This window comes from Rattus rattus, chromosome 5 (genome assembly GCF_011064425.1).
Source record: "Rattus rattus isolate New Zealand chromosome 5, Rrattus_CSIRO_v1, whole genome shotgun sequence".
Taxonomy (NCBI): Eukaryota; Metazoa; Chordata; class Mammalia; order Rodentia; family Muridae; genus Rattus; species Rattus rattus.
Genome location: NC_046158.1, coordinates 56,513,443 through 56,530,316, shown reverse-complemented (window position 1 = coordinate 56,530,316; position 16,874 = coordinate 56,513,443). Strand labels below are relative to the sequence as shown.

Sequence of the window (16,874 nt, the reverse complement as noted above, 5' to 3'; positions counted from 1 at the left end):
AGGGCTTCCCCTTCCACTGGTGCTCTTAATAGGATATTCATTGCTACCTATGAGGTCAGAGTCCAGGGTCAGTCCATGTATAGTCTTTAGGTAATGGCTTAGTCCCTGGAAGCTCTGGTTGCTTGGCATTGTTGTACATATGGGGTCTCAAGCCCCTTCAAGCTCTTCCAGTTCTTTCTCTGATTCCTTCAACGGGGATCCCGTTCTCCAGTTCAGTGGTTTGCTGCTGGCATTAGCCTCTGTATTTGCTGTATTCTGGCTGTGTCTCTCAGGGATCGATCTACATCCGGCTCCTGTGGTCTGCACTTCTTTGCTTCATCCATCTTGTCTAATTGGGTGGCTGTATATGTATGGGCCACATGTGGGGCAGGCTCTGAATGGGTGTTCCTTCAGTCTCTGTTTTAATCTTTGCCTCTCTCTTCCCTGCCAAGGTATTCTTGTTTCCCTATTAAAGAAGGAGGAATTCACATTTTGATCATCCGTCTTGAGTTTCATTTGTTCTAGGCATCTAGGGTAATTCAAGCATTTGGGCTAATAGCCACTTATCAGTGAGTGCATACCATGTATGTCTTTCTGTGATTGGGTTAGCTCACTCAGGATGATATTTCCAGTTCCAACCATTTGCCTACTGAATTTCATAAAATTAATTTGTTTTCATAGCTGAGTAATATTCCATTGTGTAGATGTACCACATTTTCTGTATCCATTCCTCTGTTGAAGGGCATCTGGGTTCTTTCCAGCTTCTGGCTATTATAAATAAGGCTGCGATGAACATAGTGGAGCACGTGTCTTTTTTATATGTTGGGGCATCTTTTGGGCATATGCCCAAGAGAGGTATAGCTGGTTCCTCAGGCAGATCAATGTCCAATTTTCTGAGGAACCTCCAGACTGATTTCCAGAATGGTTGTACCAGTCTGCAACTCCACCAACAATGGAGGGTGTTTCCTCTTTTTCTCCAACATCCTCGCCAGCATTTGCTGTCACCTGAGTTTTTGATCTTAGCCATTCTCACTGGTGTGAGGTGAAATCTCAGGGTTGTTTTTGATTTGCATTTCCTGATGACTAAAGATGTTGAACATTTCTTTAGGTGTTTCTCAGCCATTCGGCATTCCCTCAGCTGTGAATTCTTTGTTTAGCTCTGAACCCCATTTTTTAATAGGGTTATTCATTTTTCTTGATATTACAATTGTGACTATGTCTAGAGACAATTTGAAAAACTGAGCACAGACTTTTGGTATCTTGTCATCTGCATCTGGACCATTTAAATGTCAAGCCAAGATTGACTCAACCTTCGTTTATGTGTCAATTTATAAGTTCCATTTAAAGGAATGCATTCAACAAGTTTCTTCTAGTTATCAAAGAAACTTAATTAATTTCACCAAGACAGACAGATTTTTTCTAACCTGCCACAATTTTGAATGGCTCCAAAGATAGACATAACTGGTCCGATGAGGGAATGAAGAAAGAATAAACACATAGACACACACAGAGAGAGAAAATCTGGGGCCAGGTGGGCAGTGGACATTCTGATGGAGTAATGCCAACTACTCAATAATTGGGAACCTTGGTGCACTTATTATGCATAGCACAGTCATTAGCTAGTCTTGGTAAGAAGTCTCTATAAGCCAGAAGTCTCAGTCTACAAACATCCAAAATGAGAAAGCTGCTTTGCTAGTTTTTACAGACACTGATCAGTTGTGCATAAATACTCATACTTGCACATATTACCAACATTTGCACTTAGAAAAGAGGGAGGCTTTGCCAGTTCCAAGCATGAGCTGCATGAGGAAAGCTTTGACCTTCCTATAGATCAGAGGCATTGGGTCCTTAGCATGGCTGTGTCTACATCAGCAATATACATTCACTCTTGACTTCACTTGCCCTTAACACATTCTCTCATGGCTTCCTTTTCTCCCCAATTAACCAATACTAGAATCCTGTATCCGAGTTCCTCAGGGCCGACTTAACAATTCTCCTGCTGAGTAGTAACATCAGTGGTATATATATATATATATATATATATATATATATATATATATATTGGTACATGGCTTAAAGATCACTTCTTAAAAGCAAATTAAAGGACTTGAGTTTAAGGAGCTAGCAATCAATAATTCTTAATGGGTAGTACAATCTATTATAGATTATTGCTGTGTTATTCACATAAGAAAATCAATCTAATACATTTATAAAGGTGGCATTTACTACATAAAAGACTGTGTTTATTCAACATTCTTTTCATAATTATAAGTAGAAAGAGTACAACTGTTTCTTCTTCTATTCACACAGTAGACATTAATATATCATGTTAAACATACCTATTATAAAGGTAGAATCTTGAGTCTGCTAGGTAGAATCTGAGAGGTAGAACTCCTATGTGTGTAACTGGAAAAAATATGCAAAACCATGGCCCCAGCTTTCATGCAAAAGCCTCAATAAAAAAAAATGGAACAGACAAACAATCACGGGATCCTCAAGTTATCTAAAACAGGATTTAGATGTGTGACGTGATAGCTGAATCATGGTAGCTATGCCTTCTGATATTAAAATACCACTTGGGGGGTTGGGGATTTAGCTCAGTGGTAGAGCGCTTGCCGAGGAAGCGCAAGGCCCTGGGTTCGATCCCCAGCTCCGAAAAAAAGAACCAAAAAAAAAATACCACTTGGTTAAATGTCCTTGATGATAGAGATAGGATGTTATTATTGTATAGAAATAGGGTGCTGGTGTATTGTCCTGCACATGTGTTCTAACAAAGAGAACTTATCTTGAAAGGGCCTTGGCTTCATTAAAATGTCATTTATGTTATGGCTTTGATTTTGAATAGGCTTTTAGAAAAGCATGGGAAAATTGAGAAGATCGTGAGTGGCATTTCTGGTCCACCATGATATGTGATGGGAAAAGAGTTACTCATGTTACCTTTGAGAACTCTTTGGGGAAACTTCCTCTGATCTCTTTTTGGAGTAGATATTTTGATTTGCTTTGTTAAATAAACTTCTAATTAAACTACCTCTGCTCTCAACTGAATTATTTGCTTGAAGAAGACGAGAACCTAAAGGCCCCATAACAGGGCTATTACTCCCTGTATAACATTGGCCTGGATATTTACTGTGTTTATGTTTTGTTGCATTATCTGAAAAGGACAGTGGCAATGACCGTGGTGATGTCTACATACTGTTGGGATGGTCAGATGACATGCGAAATACCTCGATGTTATAATTGTGTGTATGTATGTGTAGATATACATACACACACATATAACTTCAAATGAGCTATATAAGGTAGCCAATCAAACACTGAAATTTAGGTTAATAACTGCTGAGAAACATTTGGAGGCATAGGAAAGTGGGGCTTTTTGTCACTCAGAGAGCATTAAGTAGAATACGGTGTTGCAGTGCCTATCAGATTTATAGATCAATGGCACCTGAAAGAGCTGGAGCCTGAACTATGGTGTTCAAGATACTGGGTTATGTTTTTATTCTTTTATCTCCAGATGTTCTTGATTAAATTACTTGGTAAATGATCATCTCAACAGGAAACCTTGACCATATCGGAATGCTGCAAATCAAAACCCAAATCCCAAGTTATCAACTTGTGAAAATGGAACAGCTTGAAGCCCTGAATATTACAATAGCAAACTTGATTAAATTATTCCCTGGGCATAGGAACTAGACAGTCACTGAATGTCCCTCCACATGTCCACTATATTAATTCTTCTCAACAAGCTTGCTTTGACCAAATCACATGGCACCTAATTCATACTAATTTTCCACGAGGTCTTCTCTACATCTGGTGAACATTACTTTCATTATCCCAATTACCTATTAATTATGCTTTTCTCATAATATATGGGATGTACATGTGCTTTTGTAGGGGAAAAAAAGCACACTTGTTCAACTTAATCAGCTCTATCTAGAGACAGAAGCTAAAACACTAAAAATGTCTTAGAGTGACAATAAGAATTTGAGGGGAAGAACATGGATTTGCTTAGACGTGTATTTATGAAATGACATGTGCTATTATATTAAACATAATGAAATTCTATGCCATGTTTTCATCTGAATTTTCATAAAATGGTACCCACAAGAAATCTGATTAGCTTGTGCCTAAAATTAGGCAAAGTTGTATTCTTTCTCTTTCATAGAATCTGTATGTCTGACCCTGTGACTGTAAGTCCACATCCTCTTATTACTCTTAATTACTGGGACAAATAGAGCTGGTCAAAATATGAAGCTACTCAGGCATAAGCATTTGAAGATATTTACTAATTGGTTCATTGTGCACACAAAGAGTCAACAGATACAATGCTATGTTAGTACGTCTATCACAGTCTACCACCCATGAATTCACATATATGTGTGGGGGTAATTATTCCCACGCATGCAGGGACAAGTACAGAGGGAGGGGGCCATGTTACTAGCACTGGAGAGACCTGTGAAGATGCTTTAAAAATAATACCTTTATTAACATACTGTTAACATGTCATACAAATCATCTCTTTAAAGTGTAAAAATCTTTGATGTTTAGTACATGCTGAGAAAGATACAATCACACACACACACACACACACACACACACACACACACACACACACACACACACCAATTTTCACCAGGCCCTAAAAAAGCTATCTTTTCTCAATCATTTCCATATGATTTTTGTTTCTTACACCTCAGCAACCACACAAGTCTACTCGTAAGGCACTGAATTGCTGGATTTCAGAATATTGATGATGACAGGCATTCCTGTGGCCTTTCTCCAAGTATAGATCAGCATATGCCAATGGTTAACTGATGTTTATTTGAGAAGTTAAATATGTTTCCCTCTCAGCAAGTTCACAACTGCACAATAGAATGTTCCAAGTAAAAGTTGTGGTTTTTTTGCAGTGCTTTTTTTTTCTGAGTTTATAGAAATGATGTATCTGGTTGCTTGGGCTAACCACTCTGTACTCGTCTTGATGACTCTCCTTCAGGTGTCTGACATAGCACGTTAGTAAATGGCATAGAATTTGTCTTCAATCACCTCTGATGGAAACATCACTCTGATCTTGGTGATATCAGTAGTCTTTTCTGTGTCAGTGCTTGCAACCTATGATCCATCGATACTCTCTTCACAGCAGGCAGAGTGCTTTTCATACTGAAGTCATATACACTCTGCTCAAATTTCTGCCATAAATCTCCATCCCACTAGAGAAAAACTCACAGATCCCATCAGGTCTGTCTGCAAGTATTCCCTCCATCCCAAGCTTCATTTCATTAGTCTACCTCACCTCTCTATTGTCCCCTAAAACAACCTGTCACCTTCTTGTCCTGAAGTATTTTAAACCTAGCTCCCAGAACCTTCTGCTCCTATATCTGAGATTCTCGGAATATGATTCCCAAGCCAGCCACACATGTACTATGCTTGTACTTGACCAAACAGCGGATCTCCATAGCTTCTGCAGGCCCATGCAGTGAATGGCTCTAGCTACAGTCCAGCATGTTGTTTGAGGAACTTACACATATTGCTGACATAAATTGAACTCAGGGTTCACTGCCTTGCATTTTTGCATGGGAAACACCCTCACCCCTTGGGTCTTTACTTAGATGTCACCTTCTAAATGAGCCCTCCTCTTAGGTATATTGTATTTTAACTATGTCCATCTGCCAACCCAGTGTCTCTCCTCTTCCTCTCCACTTTCCCTTTTCTCTCTCTCTCTCTCTCTCTCTCTCTCTCTCTCTCTCTCTCTCTCTCTCTCCCCCTCTCCCTCTATCTCTCCCTCTCCTGAACTCTGCTCCTCCTTTACATGCTTTCCCTTATCTGCATAAGCGTCTAGAATGCTCGAGGTTTCTTTCCCAGCATGCTTTTGTCTCTTATTGCTAGCCTAGAAACTACAGGAAGGTAGTGATCTTGTTACTTTGTCTTCACTGAGAATGTGTAAGTGTCTCAAACAGAAGCTGACACAATATATTTAATAAACACCCAGTGGCACCCAGAGAGCTTAGTGAAAAATTGAGATTTAATTGGTATCTCCTAGTGGGGATACCTCCTGTGAATGCTGAGTGTACTGAGTGTGAAAACACTAAAAATTTATTTTTATTTGTATATTCGTGTGTGTGTGTGAGAGTGTGTGTGTGTGTGTCTGTATACGTGCATCTGTGTGTGTGTGTGTGTGTGTGTGTGTGTGTGTGTGTGTGTGTGTGTGTCTGTGAGGGGGGAGAGAGGGAAGGAGAGAGAGACATGATGATCATGGAAGGCCATAAAATGTCAGATCCCCTGGAACTGGACTCATAGGAGGTTGTGAGCTGACTAATACATGTTGGGATCTAAACTCTAGTCCTTGTCAACAAGTTACCAAGTCAGCTACCTCACTAGTGCCCCTGAATACCATATCAGGAAGTGTTATCATATTGAATTTTGAGGGGCTCTAGGTCAAATGCACACAGTCTGATACTGGACATCTCTTACAGAACACAAGAACTAGTCAGTCAACCTGACCACTGCCCATCTTCCTCTCTGCTTCATCAGGAAAAGAGAGAGAGAGAGAGAGAGAGAGAGAGAGACAGAGAGAGAGAGAGAGAGAGAGAGAGAGAGAGAGAGAGAGAGAGAGAGAGAGAGAGAGAGACAGAGAGAGAGAGAGAGAGAGAGAGAGAGAGAGAGAGAGAGAGAGAGAGAGAGATTTTGGATTTTGCTGTCTTGTGCTTTAAACTGTGAAGAATTAGAATGCCGATCTTTCCTAATGGTGTGGGCAACCAGAGAGGCAGGGGTGAGAGACTGCACTTCTTGACACCTGTACTCCCTTCTGACGTATTAGCTACAGCTCCTTGGCAGAACTCAAAGCTGAACCTGCTACTTCAGTAGTCCCTATATCTTCTCTGGGTTTCTGAAAATGAAAGTTGAAGTTGCTTATGTAACTTAGGAAAGGAAAAAAAAGGAGCAAACCGTGACTAAAGTTCTACATGGTGCATATCCCATCTCATCACTAGATACTATAATTAAATTTGCTATAGTGTAGGAGGACTTGGGATGCAATTAAATGCTGGAGAGTCTTCCTAGCCCATTACCATTGCTCTCTAGCAATAATAATAATAATAATAATAACAACAACAACAACAACAACATTCATGATAGGGCCTATAGTCAACAGTGCACCCCATTATCATAAAAGTCATGGTAACGCTGGAGGGATACATGAAATAGACTATGAAAGCCTCTGCTAAGCTCTAATTCTGCTCCAAATGTGCTCTGAAGAAAATGTACAATTTGGATGATCTGATCCTTTATTCGTAGGAACAACAGCAGGGAACAGGACAAAATAAACCAAGCTCAATTTGCTGCTATTTTTGTAACTTAAACACAACCTGTTTCCTTGAGAACATCTAATGCTGGTCTTCGTATTGCCCTGAAAATGGCCTCAGCCTTTCTCTGTAATTGACTAACAGAAGTCAAAACACATCTGTGAAGGAAGAAAATAAAAGAACCTCTCGTATCCAAACCACGTATCTGATGAATACCAGTTTATGTGTTTAGCTCTGACCTCCTCTTATAGCTTTATTCTAGCACAATAAGCCCTGTGAAGGGAGATGGGGAAATGGCCTGGAGATTAGTGTTCTTGGCAAGGCAGTGTACCGGTCTTGGTGCTTGCTTACCTTTCCTGGAATAGTATCTTAGGGAATACTAAGTTCTAAGCTGAGTCTACTATTTCACGTCCCAGAAAGGGCTCCTAGGAACAGTTTGCCTTTCTGGTGACAATAGATTTTCTGATGAAATACATGCTTCCCTAGTGAAAAGACCCTGACACAGCTTCATATACTAAAATTTAACCAGGAGCACGATGCTCGGCTTGAGAATGAGTGTTTTAATAAAAGAAGCATGAAATTCACAGTGCTTCGGCAGGATTATCCACCCCCAAACCATCACAAGAGCTGTCACCCTGGCCCACAAACGAGCCTTACCAAGCCACAACTGCACAAGCTCCCACTGACACCCCCACAAAGCTGCAGTGGGGATAAACAACCCGAACACATTCGCGCTGACGTCTGCCTAGCTGAGGTCACGAAAAGCAAAGGAACATCCGCCCTGCTCCAAGACCCCAGACACACCACAGCAAAGGTCTGAGGCTCTGCAGAATGACACAGGCACATTTCCGAGTGAGCGGGTCCAGAGCACAGGGAACAGCAATCAGAGGAAGGGAAAGGCAAGTCTCTGGATGCACGGACACAGACAAATATGACAGAGAAAGATAAAAATACATCCAGAAGTGGACTTTGCGACTTCCAGCTTGATCCTGCTTAATGTTTTAACCGGGACAGGAAGCTAGCAACCCATAAACACACAGTAAGTTGTTACGGCACGGACAATGGGGGTGTCTATATGGGGGTGTCTATATTTCACAGGAAGTAGCTTCCCTTACCCGCATGAATGCCTGGTGTGTCCTACATTTCTCTCCACTGCTTGAAACTCGTATGCTTCTTGTAATCGTGTCAGAAGTCCCATTGGAGAAGAAATAAAATCTTGACGGGGACTCGGCCTTCCTGTGCACATCCAAGCTCACATTGTAAAACAAAACTGCCAAAACAGAGAAAGAGCCGTGACTATCATCCGTTCTTAGGGCACCGAGGTATTAGCAGCTACATGTCAACCAGGAAACACTGAATTAGTAGGCCAAGTTCTTTCCTTAGTTCAGATTTAAACAGTTAAACTGCAGTACGAAAAAAAGAAATAAAATACTCTTTAAAATTATTTTTAATAAAATAAAAATTATTAACTTCCCCAGTTTTCTTTATTAAAATCTTTAGTTATTTCCTTTATCTTTTCACATATAAGAATGTGAACACCACACCATCAAAATCATTTCTAACAGTACAAGCTTTTGGAGTCCCATTTGTCTACACACCAGCCAATGACAAAAGTGTAGATAGAGCCCTGATTTCCAGCATCGCTCAGGGGGAACCTGTCTTGTGTGATAGATGACTTCTGTGAGACACGACTAATATCAAATATAGTACGGGTCCCTTACTTTTCTGTTTCTTATTTGAAAGCTTGATATTTGTATTTAATTTTCCTATATAAAATGAACATACTGGTCATAACCCACACATTTATAAAATGGCTTACTAATTCAGTCCAATTGCCAATTATTCATTCTTTATGACTTTACTTCATGGTTTGAACCTCAAGGATTAATCTGTGCAAAATGAAAAGCATATAACCTTTCTTTCAAATACTCTAGTGGTTTGGGGGAGTGGTTAAAATCTGACATAGTTAATATTTAGCTGAAAAACAAGATCCTCAGCTCAGAAAAGAAGAGGGGAATTTAAAAAGCTATAAAGTCATCAAGGCAGATTATAGCAAGGAAGTAAGCCTCATTTCCTGACTCTAAAAGGGCTCTTTACAAAGTGACTTGAGAGCAGTCCTCCACTGAGTTGCCCTCACTGCATAGGAGTAATGATGTATAAGTAAAATTTTAAATATATATATATATATACATATATATAGACATATATACATTTCCTGCAACATTCATTTAATATTTATATATTGAAAGAAACAAAATTTTGAAGATGTTTGGCCTACAACGTATGCATAAAACTTGTTATTCTTACATTCATTTTCAAATAGCTCTTTCAACCATCACATACTTTAGAAAATAAAGTCTAAATCAATTGAATTCAAAATTACAACACCCATCATTTAATACCTAGAGAGCAAGAGAGAGTTGCAACTAAAGTAGCCATCTTCAAATTTATCACCTGAGTCCAAAGCAAAGGTAAAGAAGGAGGGACTACAAATACCTTCCCATCAAGGGGCAGAACAAAATGGCTTCATCAAAGAAAACTACCATGTGGGTTTTATTTACCAGAGTCATCTGATGACAGTCCTAAAGCCTGTTTCATAAGAACACTGTGATTATTACCTTTCATATATTCATTTTCAGACATGAAGAAATATATCTGGTTCAATGGAGTTGGAAGAACAAGGAGACAGCCACATCCATTCATGTGTATCTTTCAGATAATCCATCCGCTTGTCTATGCTAATGTGCAATTCACTCTGGGGTCACACTCTCCAGGTGCCAATAACCAGATGAGGGTTTGCCCATCTTTTTATTACTTCAGCTCTGGCCAGAGCTTTTCAAGAAGATTATTAAAAATGAGTCTCAAAGTACAGATGCTGGGTTCATTGTGCACGTTACATAACAAAATTGCTCAGACTGAAACCTCTATATCATATCAAAAGTTTGGCTCTATAAGTAATTGGCAGCCTCTGTGATGTTTATATAACAGCAGCCTGTAATGTTATTGCATAATCAATTTCACAAGTGACTAATATTCAAACGATAGTAATCCCAGGTATAATATGACTTACTGCGGGCTACTTTTATTAGTAATTATTCTAAATTCTCTCTCTCTCTCTCTCTCTCTCTCTCTCTCTCTCTCTCTCTCTCTCTCTCTCTTGTGCCTGTGCCTGTGCCTGTGCCTGTGCCTGTGCCTGTGCCTGTGCCTGTGCCTGTGCCTGTGCCTGTGTCTGTGTGTGAGACTTTGATTTAACTACCCTCTTGGATGATCCCCATCAATTGCTACATTCTCTATGGCAGGCAAGTGAAGAATTCCCTATAAGTGGAAAATGAGCACAGGTCTCAGAGCTGAGGGTAGCAGCATATTACCTATACTAAATCCATGGCTAGCCTCCAGATAAGCATCTTTAATTATTCAAATAGGATAGCATATACTTTAGAAAACAACCCCGTGCCTCTTATTCCTTCATACCTATGCTAGCTCCAGATTTTCCGAGCTCAGTAGTGTTGAGGGTGTAATTCAGTGCTGTAACACCTGCATAGCATCCCTGAGGCTCCATGTCCCCTCTCCATTACTGTTAAAAAGGCAGTAATAGCAATGAAGACATTTCAAAAGGATCCCTGCAAAGCAGGAGCTGTGGTGCCCTCTTTGGATTCTGAAGGTTTCACTGGTTAAGCACAGAGGATTCACCTTAAATTAATTCAGCAAGTGATGACCCTAGCTGTGCCTCTTGAAATACACACTAAGCCTCCTTTGTGCCTCATACACTGGTTAGAACAACTTGAGAACAAAAACAGACAGACAAGAGGTACACACAAAAGATTATTCTATTCTGCCCTAAAGAAATGTCAAATGCTCACGATAATGGACAATGAGGGCACACAATTGACTCCTGGATTAAAGAATGAGTGTATGCTCAAGGGTGGCATTAGTTCTGTGGGGTGTGCTTACCGATGTAGCCTGGGACCTCTTTGCCCTTATATGAGAAACACAGTTTAAGATCCATGCACACAGACGGAAGTCCATTTTCAGTACAGTCAAATTTTGTTCTATTTACTGACTCAGGATGGCTTAAAGATGCTTCAACAATCACTACAGGCCGTGTCCTAAGAAGGCAATATGATTATTAGTATCAGATGTAGAATAATCTTACTTTAAAGACAGTAATTACATTTGTTCAACAAATGAGCAGTGTCATCAAAACGCTCACTTCGTAGCGTGTACATATGTGCTTGATTATATTTTGTGTACAGATTAAGAGAAATTTTCACTTAAACATATAAAACCGTTAGTTTTATCTGATGATCTGTTTAATTATATCCAAGCAAAGTGAGAAAAAATATCCCAATGTTTAATAATAAAACTTCAGGATACCAAAAGGAGCCCCACCAAAGCCATTTCTTTTAAAACCTGCTGCCTACTCTCTACATTTAGGCCCAACTGTCATTATGGAGCTTAATACATCAACCTCACCTTAGCAACACTGCAGAATCAGACTGAAATGCACCAACCGCTACATCTGCAGAATAAAAAAAAAAGAAAAAAGAAAAAAAACAACAGGGTAGATTAACGATCACTATTAGTTAAAGAGAATTACCTTGCAGCTACAAATGCTGAACTGCAAATCACGTTTCAACTGTATCAAACCAACCTTTACAGAAATGTAATCAGGAGAGGCAAGCTAGCATCCTCAGATCCATTTCACCATTTGTCTGACTCTATTCACTCAGAAGTAGCAGCAGCAATGTTTTTACAAGAAAGCAAAGAGGCTGCATGCTAGGCTGCCAAACCAAACGTAAGGCTTCGAGCTGAAGCATTCCTCCAGAAGACCCCTTTCACGTCCTTCAAAACGGATTTCTCCTTGCTTTTCATCACATTTGATTGAATTCCTCGCTACTTCTTTCTTCCTCAAGAACACAATTACGAGTAACCTGAAATCCTTCATATTGGCTCTCCGTGTGCACACTAAAGCATCCCACAAAAGGGCTTCCACCTGCCAGTCCTGAAAGTGACATATCTACTCACCAACATATCCATTGTTGTCTGCATCAATTTGTCCTGAGATAGACTGTCCAAACATCCTTAGTGACTGGCTGATTTGACGTCCTTCGATTCTCTGGGGAAAATAAAGAGGGTGTGTGTGTGTGTGTGTGTGTGTGTGCGCGCGCACGCGCGTGTATTTGTGTGATTTTGATGGGAAAGTTATTGAATATCTAATTATTTCCAAGCTCTTAGCTTAGGTCTTCTCAGACTTACCTTAGCACATTGACTAAGAAAATGCATTCTAGATAAATAAAACACTTTAAGATAGGTAAAGTTTCCCACCTTTAAAAACACCTGAAATCTATTTTGTTACTAAAACTTTATGCTGTGAAAAAGGCAGTATTTTACAGGATAATTTTTAGGGTTTCCAAAACAATTACTTATTTCATGTCTTTGAAATTTTTTCAAGTTCTGTATTTACTTCCATAACCAACATTAATAAATAGAGTTTGGAAAACAAGTGTTTATTACTACTTATCATGTTTTAGTATTCAGATATCTGATGAAAACCTGCTGGTTTTGACAGATCGCCCCTTCCCATTTAAGAACAGTCCATACTTCAGTCTGCTCCATCTTTTTAATTTCATGTTCACACACTGAATTAGAAATACGTTGGTGCTATTCATAGCAAGAAAAACATCGGTATCTTTGACTTGACGTATATCTAACTTTTACATTAAATTTAGAAGGTCATTTGCCCACTCTTACTTTCAGCAAAATAATGTTAGCTAGTAAATCTTTGGAAAAAAGGTCTTTTTCTACACTGAAATGCCCTGAGTTGTCAAGATATAGAACTGAAATGAGAGTCTTGTCACAAAATTATATTAAGATGGTATTAGTTTAACGACTATACATGGAAAGAAACATGGTCTTAGGAACGCATTTTGCTCCCTGTGCTAGCTCTGTAAAGCATAAAGCTTTATCTGTAAGGAAGAACAATTGATATCTAAGTGGGCAAACTTGGAATAGAATAGCCATTGCCTTGAGAACATAGATATGTTGTCACACATAAAGACAAGAATGTGAATGGATTGGAACACTAATGGAAATCCGAGAGTTAAAATAAGACCACTTACCAATATTATACGGTAAAATAAAAATGGTAAGTATTTCAGAGAGAAAACAAGTCCACATTACCAGTTGAATAATGAGGGTACTTAATCACCAGTACCCTGTGGAAGACTGAATAGTATCTTACCTGTGAGTATGTAGAGGAGATACCATCTACTCGGCCATTGTAAATGTAGACAGCACCTCGCAAGTCATCTTCTTGTGGTGCGCCAATAGCAATATCTGTTGGATTTAAATAGTGGAAATGTTAGACACTCTCGATGCAAAGAATGAACTTGGAAAACTAGCTTTTGTGATTCTGAAAGCATGTGACATAATGTAAAAACTCCTTCTTATAAGGAAACCCAACCACTCTTCCAGAATAAATTACTAACTTCATAGTCTTCAGGATTATGCCCTAATAGTCCTGCAAGGAAAAATAACAGAGTGGGTGGCTTTGCAGCACACTCTTATAATAGTGAAGCATACAGGGGCTGCAGACCAACCTCGTGACACCCGCCTCAACTCTGTTGCTGTACCCCGCTACTCTGTAAATCCCCAGTATTTCATCTATGTGTCTTACTTCCCCATTTATGGAAAGAGAACACTCAGAGACAAACATGCTCGGTATGCAAGGATGCAACATGTCAACTGCATGTAACAGCATCTGGCATGTTATAACAGGAGATTGTATGACCAGAAGAACCTTAATTTTGAAAGTCTAGACTTTTTTATTACTTTAAAATGGATTCTAAGTCAATTCTTCCAGTGGTGGTAATTAGAGACCACACACATACAAAATAGAATTTCAGAAAAATGCCTTGTTTTGTAAAATAATGACAGAATGAATTTATTGTGATTAATGTTGAATTTATGACACTGGGGTGGAAAACATGCTGACTCATCTCATTGCCTAAGTGATGTAAATACATGAGACATGAATGAGGAAAAATAACATTCCATAGCTACAAGAACACGTCATGTTATAACGCATGACTCTATGGGGGCATATTAATGTATTTAATAACGTACAACATTTTTAATTATTTTAACTGATATCTAAAGAATAGAAAGTGTATTTTCATGAAAATTGTCTGAATTTTTTCACAACCACGATGGTAATTTTTGCCTGTTATTTAATGCAAACCATATTTTCATTACCAATGACAGTATCAAGAAGATGCAATTCCGAGCCATGAAAACATGAACACTTACTTCCTGAATTGTAGGAAGCTGTTGCACTCTGGGAAATGGTACACTCTCCCTTACACACACTATCCTATGTGTGCAGTTTCATGGGATCAGTTAACTCCCAGTAATAGGCTAAGGGGGTACAGGTATAGAGGAAGCAAGCCTGATGTCCAGGGTAGAATGCATGGTTAAGACAGTGCCATTTATTTAATCATATAAATGTTTCAGGATCAGTTGGTGGATAGCCACTCCTTTGACTCTCATGGCTGTTTCTCACCAACGCTGTGACTCTCACTGGGGTCTTTCCAGATCCTATAGCAATGCAGCTCCAGACAGTGTTCCTGGCATAGAAGTGATCACCAGAGCACGCTCCCCCTTCGCCACCTGACTCAGTTGGGTTTGGTCAGTTTCTGAACTATACTGCTAGTTAAATACCATGGTCCAATGATATAGACCCCTCATGCTTTCTCTCCAATATCAGGATCGTTTTAAAAGAGAGAAAAGATGGATATCAAAAGTCGATAGGCATCATTTTAGAGATGAGAAAAGAGTGATGCTACTTATAATCAATGACACCTTTAGAATCAATAAAATGCTTTGAATATCCCACTCTAATTAACCATGTTAAAGATCAATAACTGACATAAGATTATCTAAATCTCGGTGGCATATCATTCTTGTCCCCCTTTCAACAAAAAGGCAAACAGCTCAAAACTACGATCACATTTGCTTCCTTGAACTATTTTAAGCATGGAAATTAAGTACCAAGTCAGAGATTTTTAATTACCTTCAAAGCCATCATTGTCAATGTCGCCAAGATTTGCTATGGATTCCCCAAACCTGGCAGCATATTTGTCACTTCCGACGAGCACTCTTTCCATTTCAACCATCACAGCTCCCTAGACAGGAATGGAAAGAAAGGTGCCATTACAAAACCGCCCGGCAACCGGACACGTGATTTACTGCTATAATTGGATATGGATTTTTCTAATGCGTCAAACCACAGACAGAGCTTCAGTACACACATCCCAGTTCAATTCAATAAATATTTATTAAGTCAACATATATAATAGCATGATTAGAGCTCAGAGGACATGGAAAATGGTCGAACTCATGATCCCTAGCTTTGAAAATCCAATAAATCATTTTGATAATTCAATTTAACAAACACTTATTGAGCTCTTGCTAAAGACAATGCACTGGACAGAGCGAACCAGTGAAAGCAGCCAAGGAGGAATGAATATATATATATATATATATATATATATATATATCACTGTTTCCTCCAGAACCACAGATACAAGATGGGCTTTATACAAGCATGGGCATGACCTACAAGTACAAACAGCTTTGCACTAATGAGAAGAAAGGAAAATAATTCTAACTGAAGCAAGGAAGGACTTCCAGGAAGGAAAGATGATCTGAGAGAGATGTCACTCAGAGGTGTGCAAGGTGGCTACTGCAAGGAAGGTGTGGTGGCGATGTACAGAAAAAAAATGTTCAGCAAAATAGCTACATGTGTAAGTTAGACATAAATGTTAATATCTGCCATATATTTATTAATTAATAAACATATAATGAACACAATAACAAAAGACAAACTGCTGTCCTACAGTATACAGCAATTGGATTAAAAGGGGGAATTTACTCTTTCTGAAGGAAACCATAGGAAGCCAGGGGAGGTCTCTGAGATAACAGGTGACATGACTCAAGTGGCCTTTTGGAAACGTCCAAACAGCAATGCACTGGTCCACCCTCATCTTGGAAATCAAAAGTGAGCAGTTATTATATATGGGATGAGCTGTCTAATTATGCTGTGATAATGAGCTCTGATCATTCCAATCCCACATTTGAAAAACAAATTCCATGTAGTGCTCACAGGTCTTATTCTCTTCTCAGGTAAATCTACTCTTCATTCCACAAACACACATTCAATGCTTTACCAAGTCACCTTCACCTTTTCTTCATAACAGAAAATTCCTATTTTTTTCTCTGTCTCAAATACTATTTCTTCCTTGAAATACTGTTGGTCAAAGTAAAGAATGTCTACTTTGAAAGTACTTATCACCTGCCATGTACCACGTTGCATTCCGGTGACTCCTCCTTGACTGGCATCTCACCAAATCCTAAAATTCAGGAGTCACGATTGGGATTGTTGTCAGCTTTTTTAAAGGGCCATTTTTGTTCTAAATGAATTGAAAACTTAAATTTATCTCTATAGCTGCAATCACTACCATTTACATGGCATGGAATTACATCCAAGGAGTGAAGGATAAGATGGGCGGGCTCCTCAGGAAAGGATTCAAAGGAAGAGAT

At 39.2% G+C, this 16,874-nt stretch overlaps 1 protein-coding gene across 1 annotated transcript in view; it reads right to left on the bottom strand.

Annotated features, from left to right (window-relative positions):
* Itga4 (integrin subunit alpha 4) overlaps positions 1-16,874 on the bottom strand; it is a 72,388-nt gene that overhangs the window by 29,091 nt on the left and 26,423 nt on the right. The window contains exons 10-15 of the mRNA XM_032903554.1: positions 15,346-15,457; positions 13,516-13,610; positions 12,300-12,390; positions 11,748-11,793; positions 11,226-11,380; positions 8,390-8,544 (exon numbers count right to left, since the gene is read on the bottom strand). Of these exons, the coding sequence (XP_032759445.1) occupies positions 8,390-8,544; positions 11,226-11,380; positions 11,748-11,793; positions 12,300-12,390; positions 13,516-13,610; positions 15,346-15,457 (654 nt within the window). The remainder of the gene's footprint in view (positions 1-8,389; positions 8,545-11,225; positions 11,381-11,747; positions 11,794-12,299; positions 12,391-13,515; positions 13,611-15,345; positions 15,458-16,874) is intronic.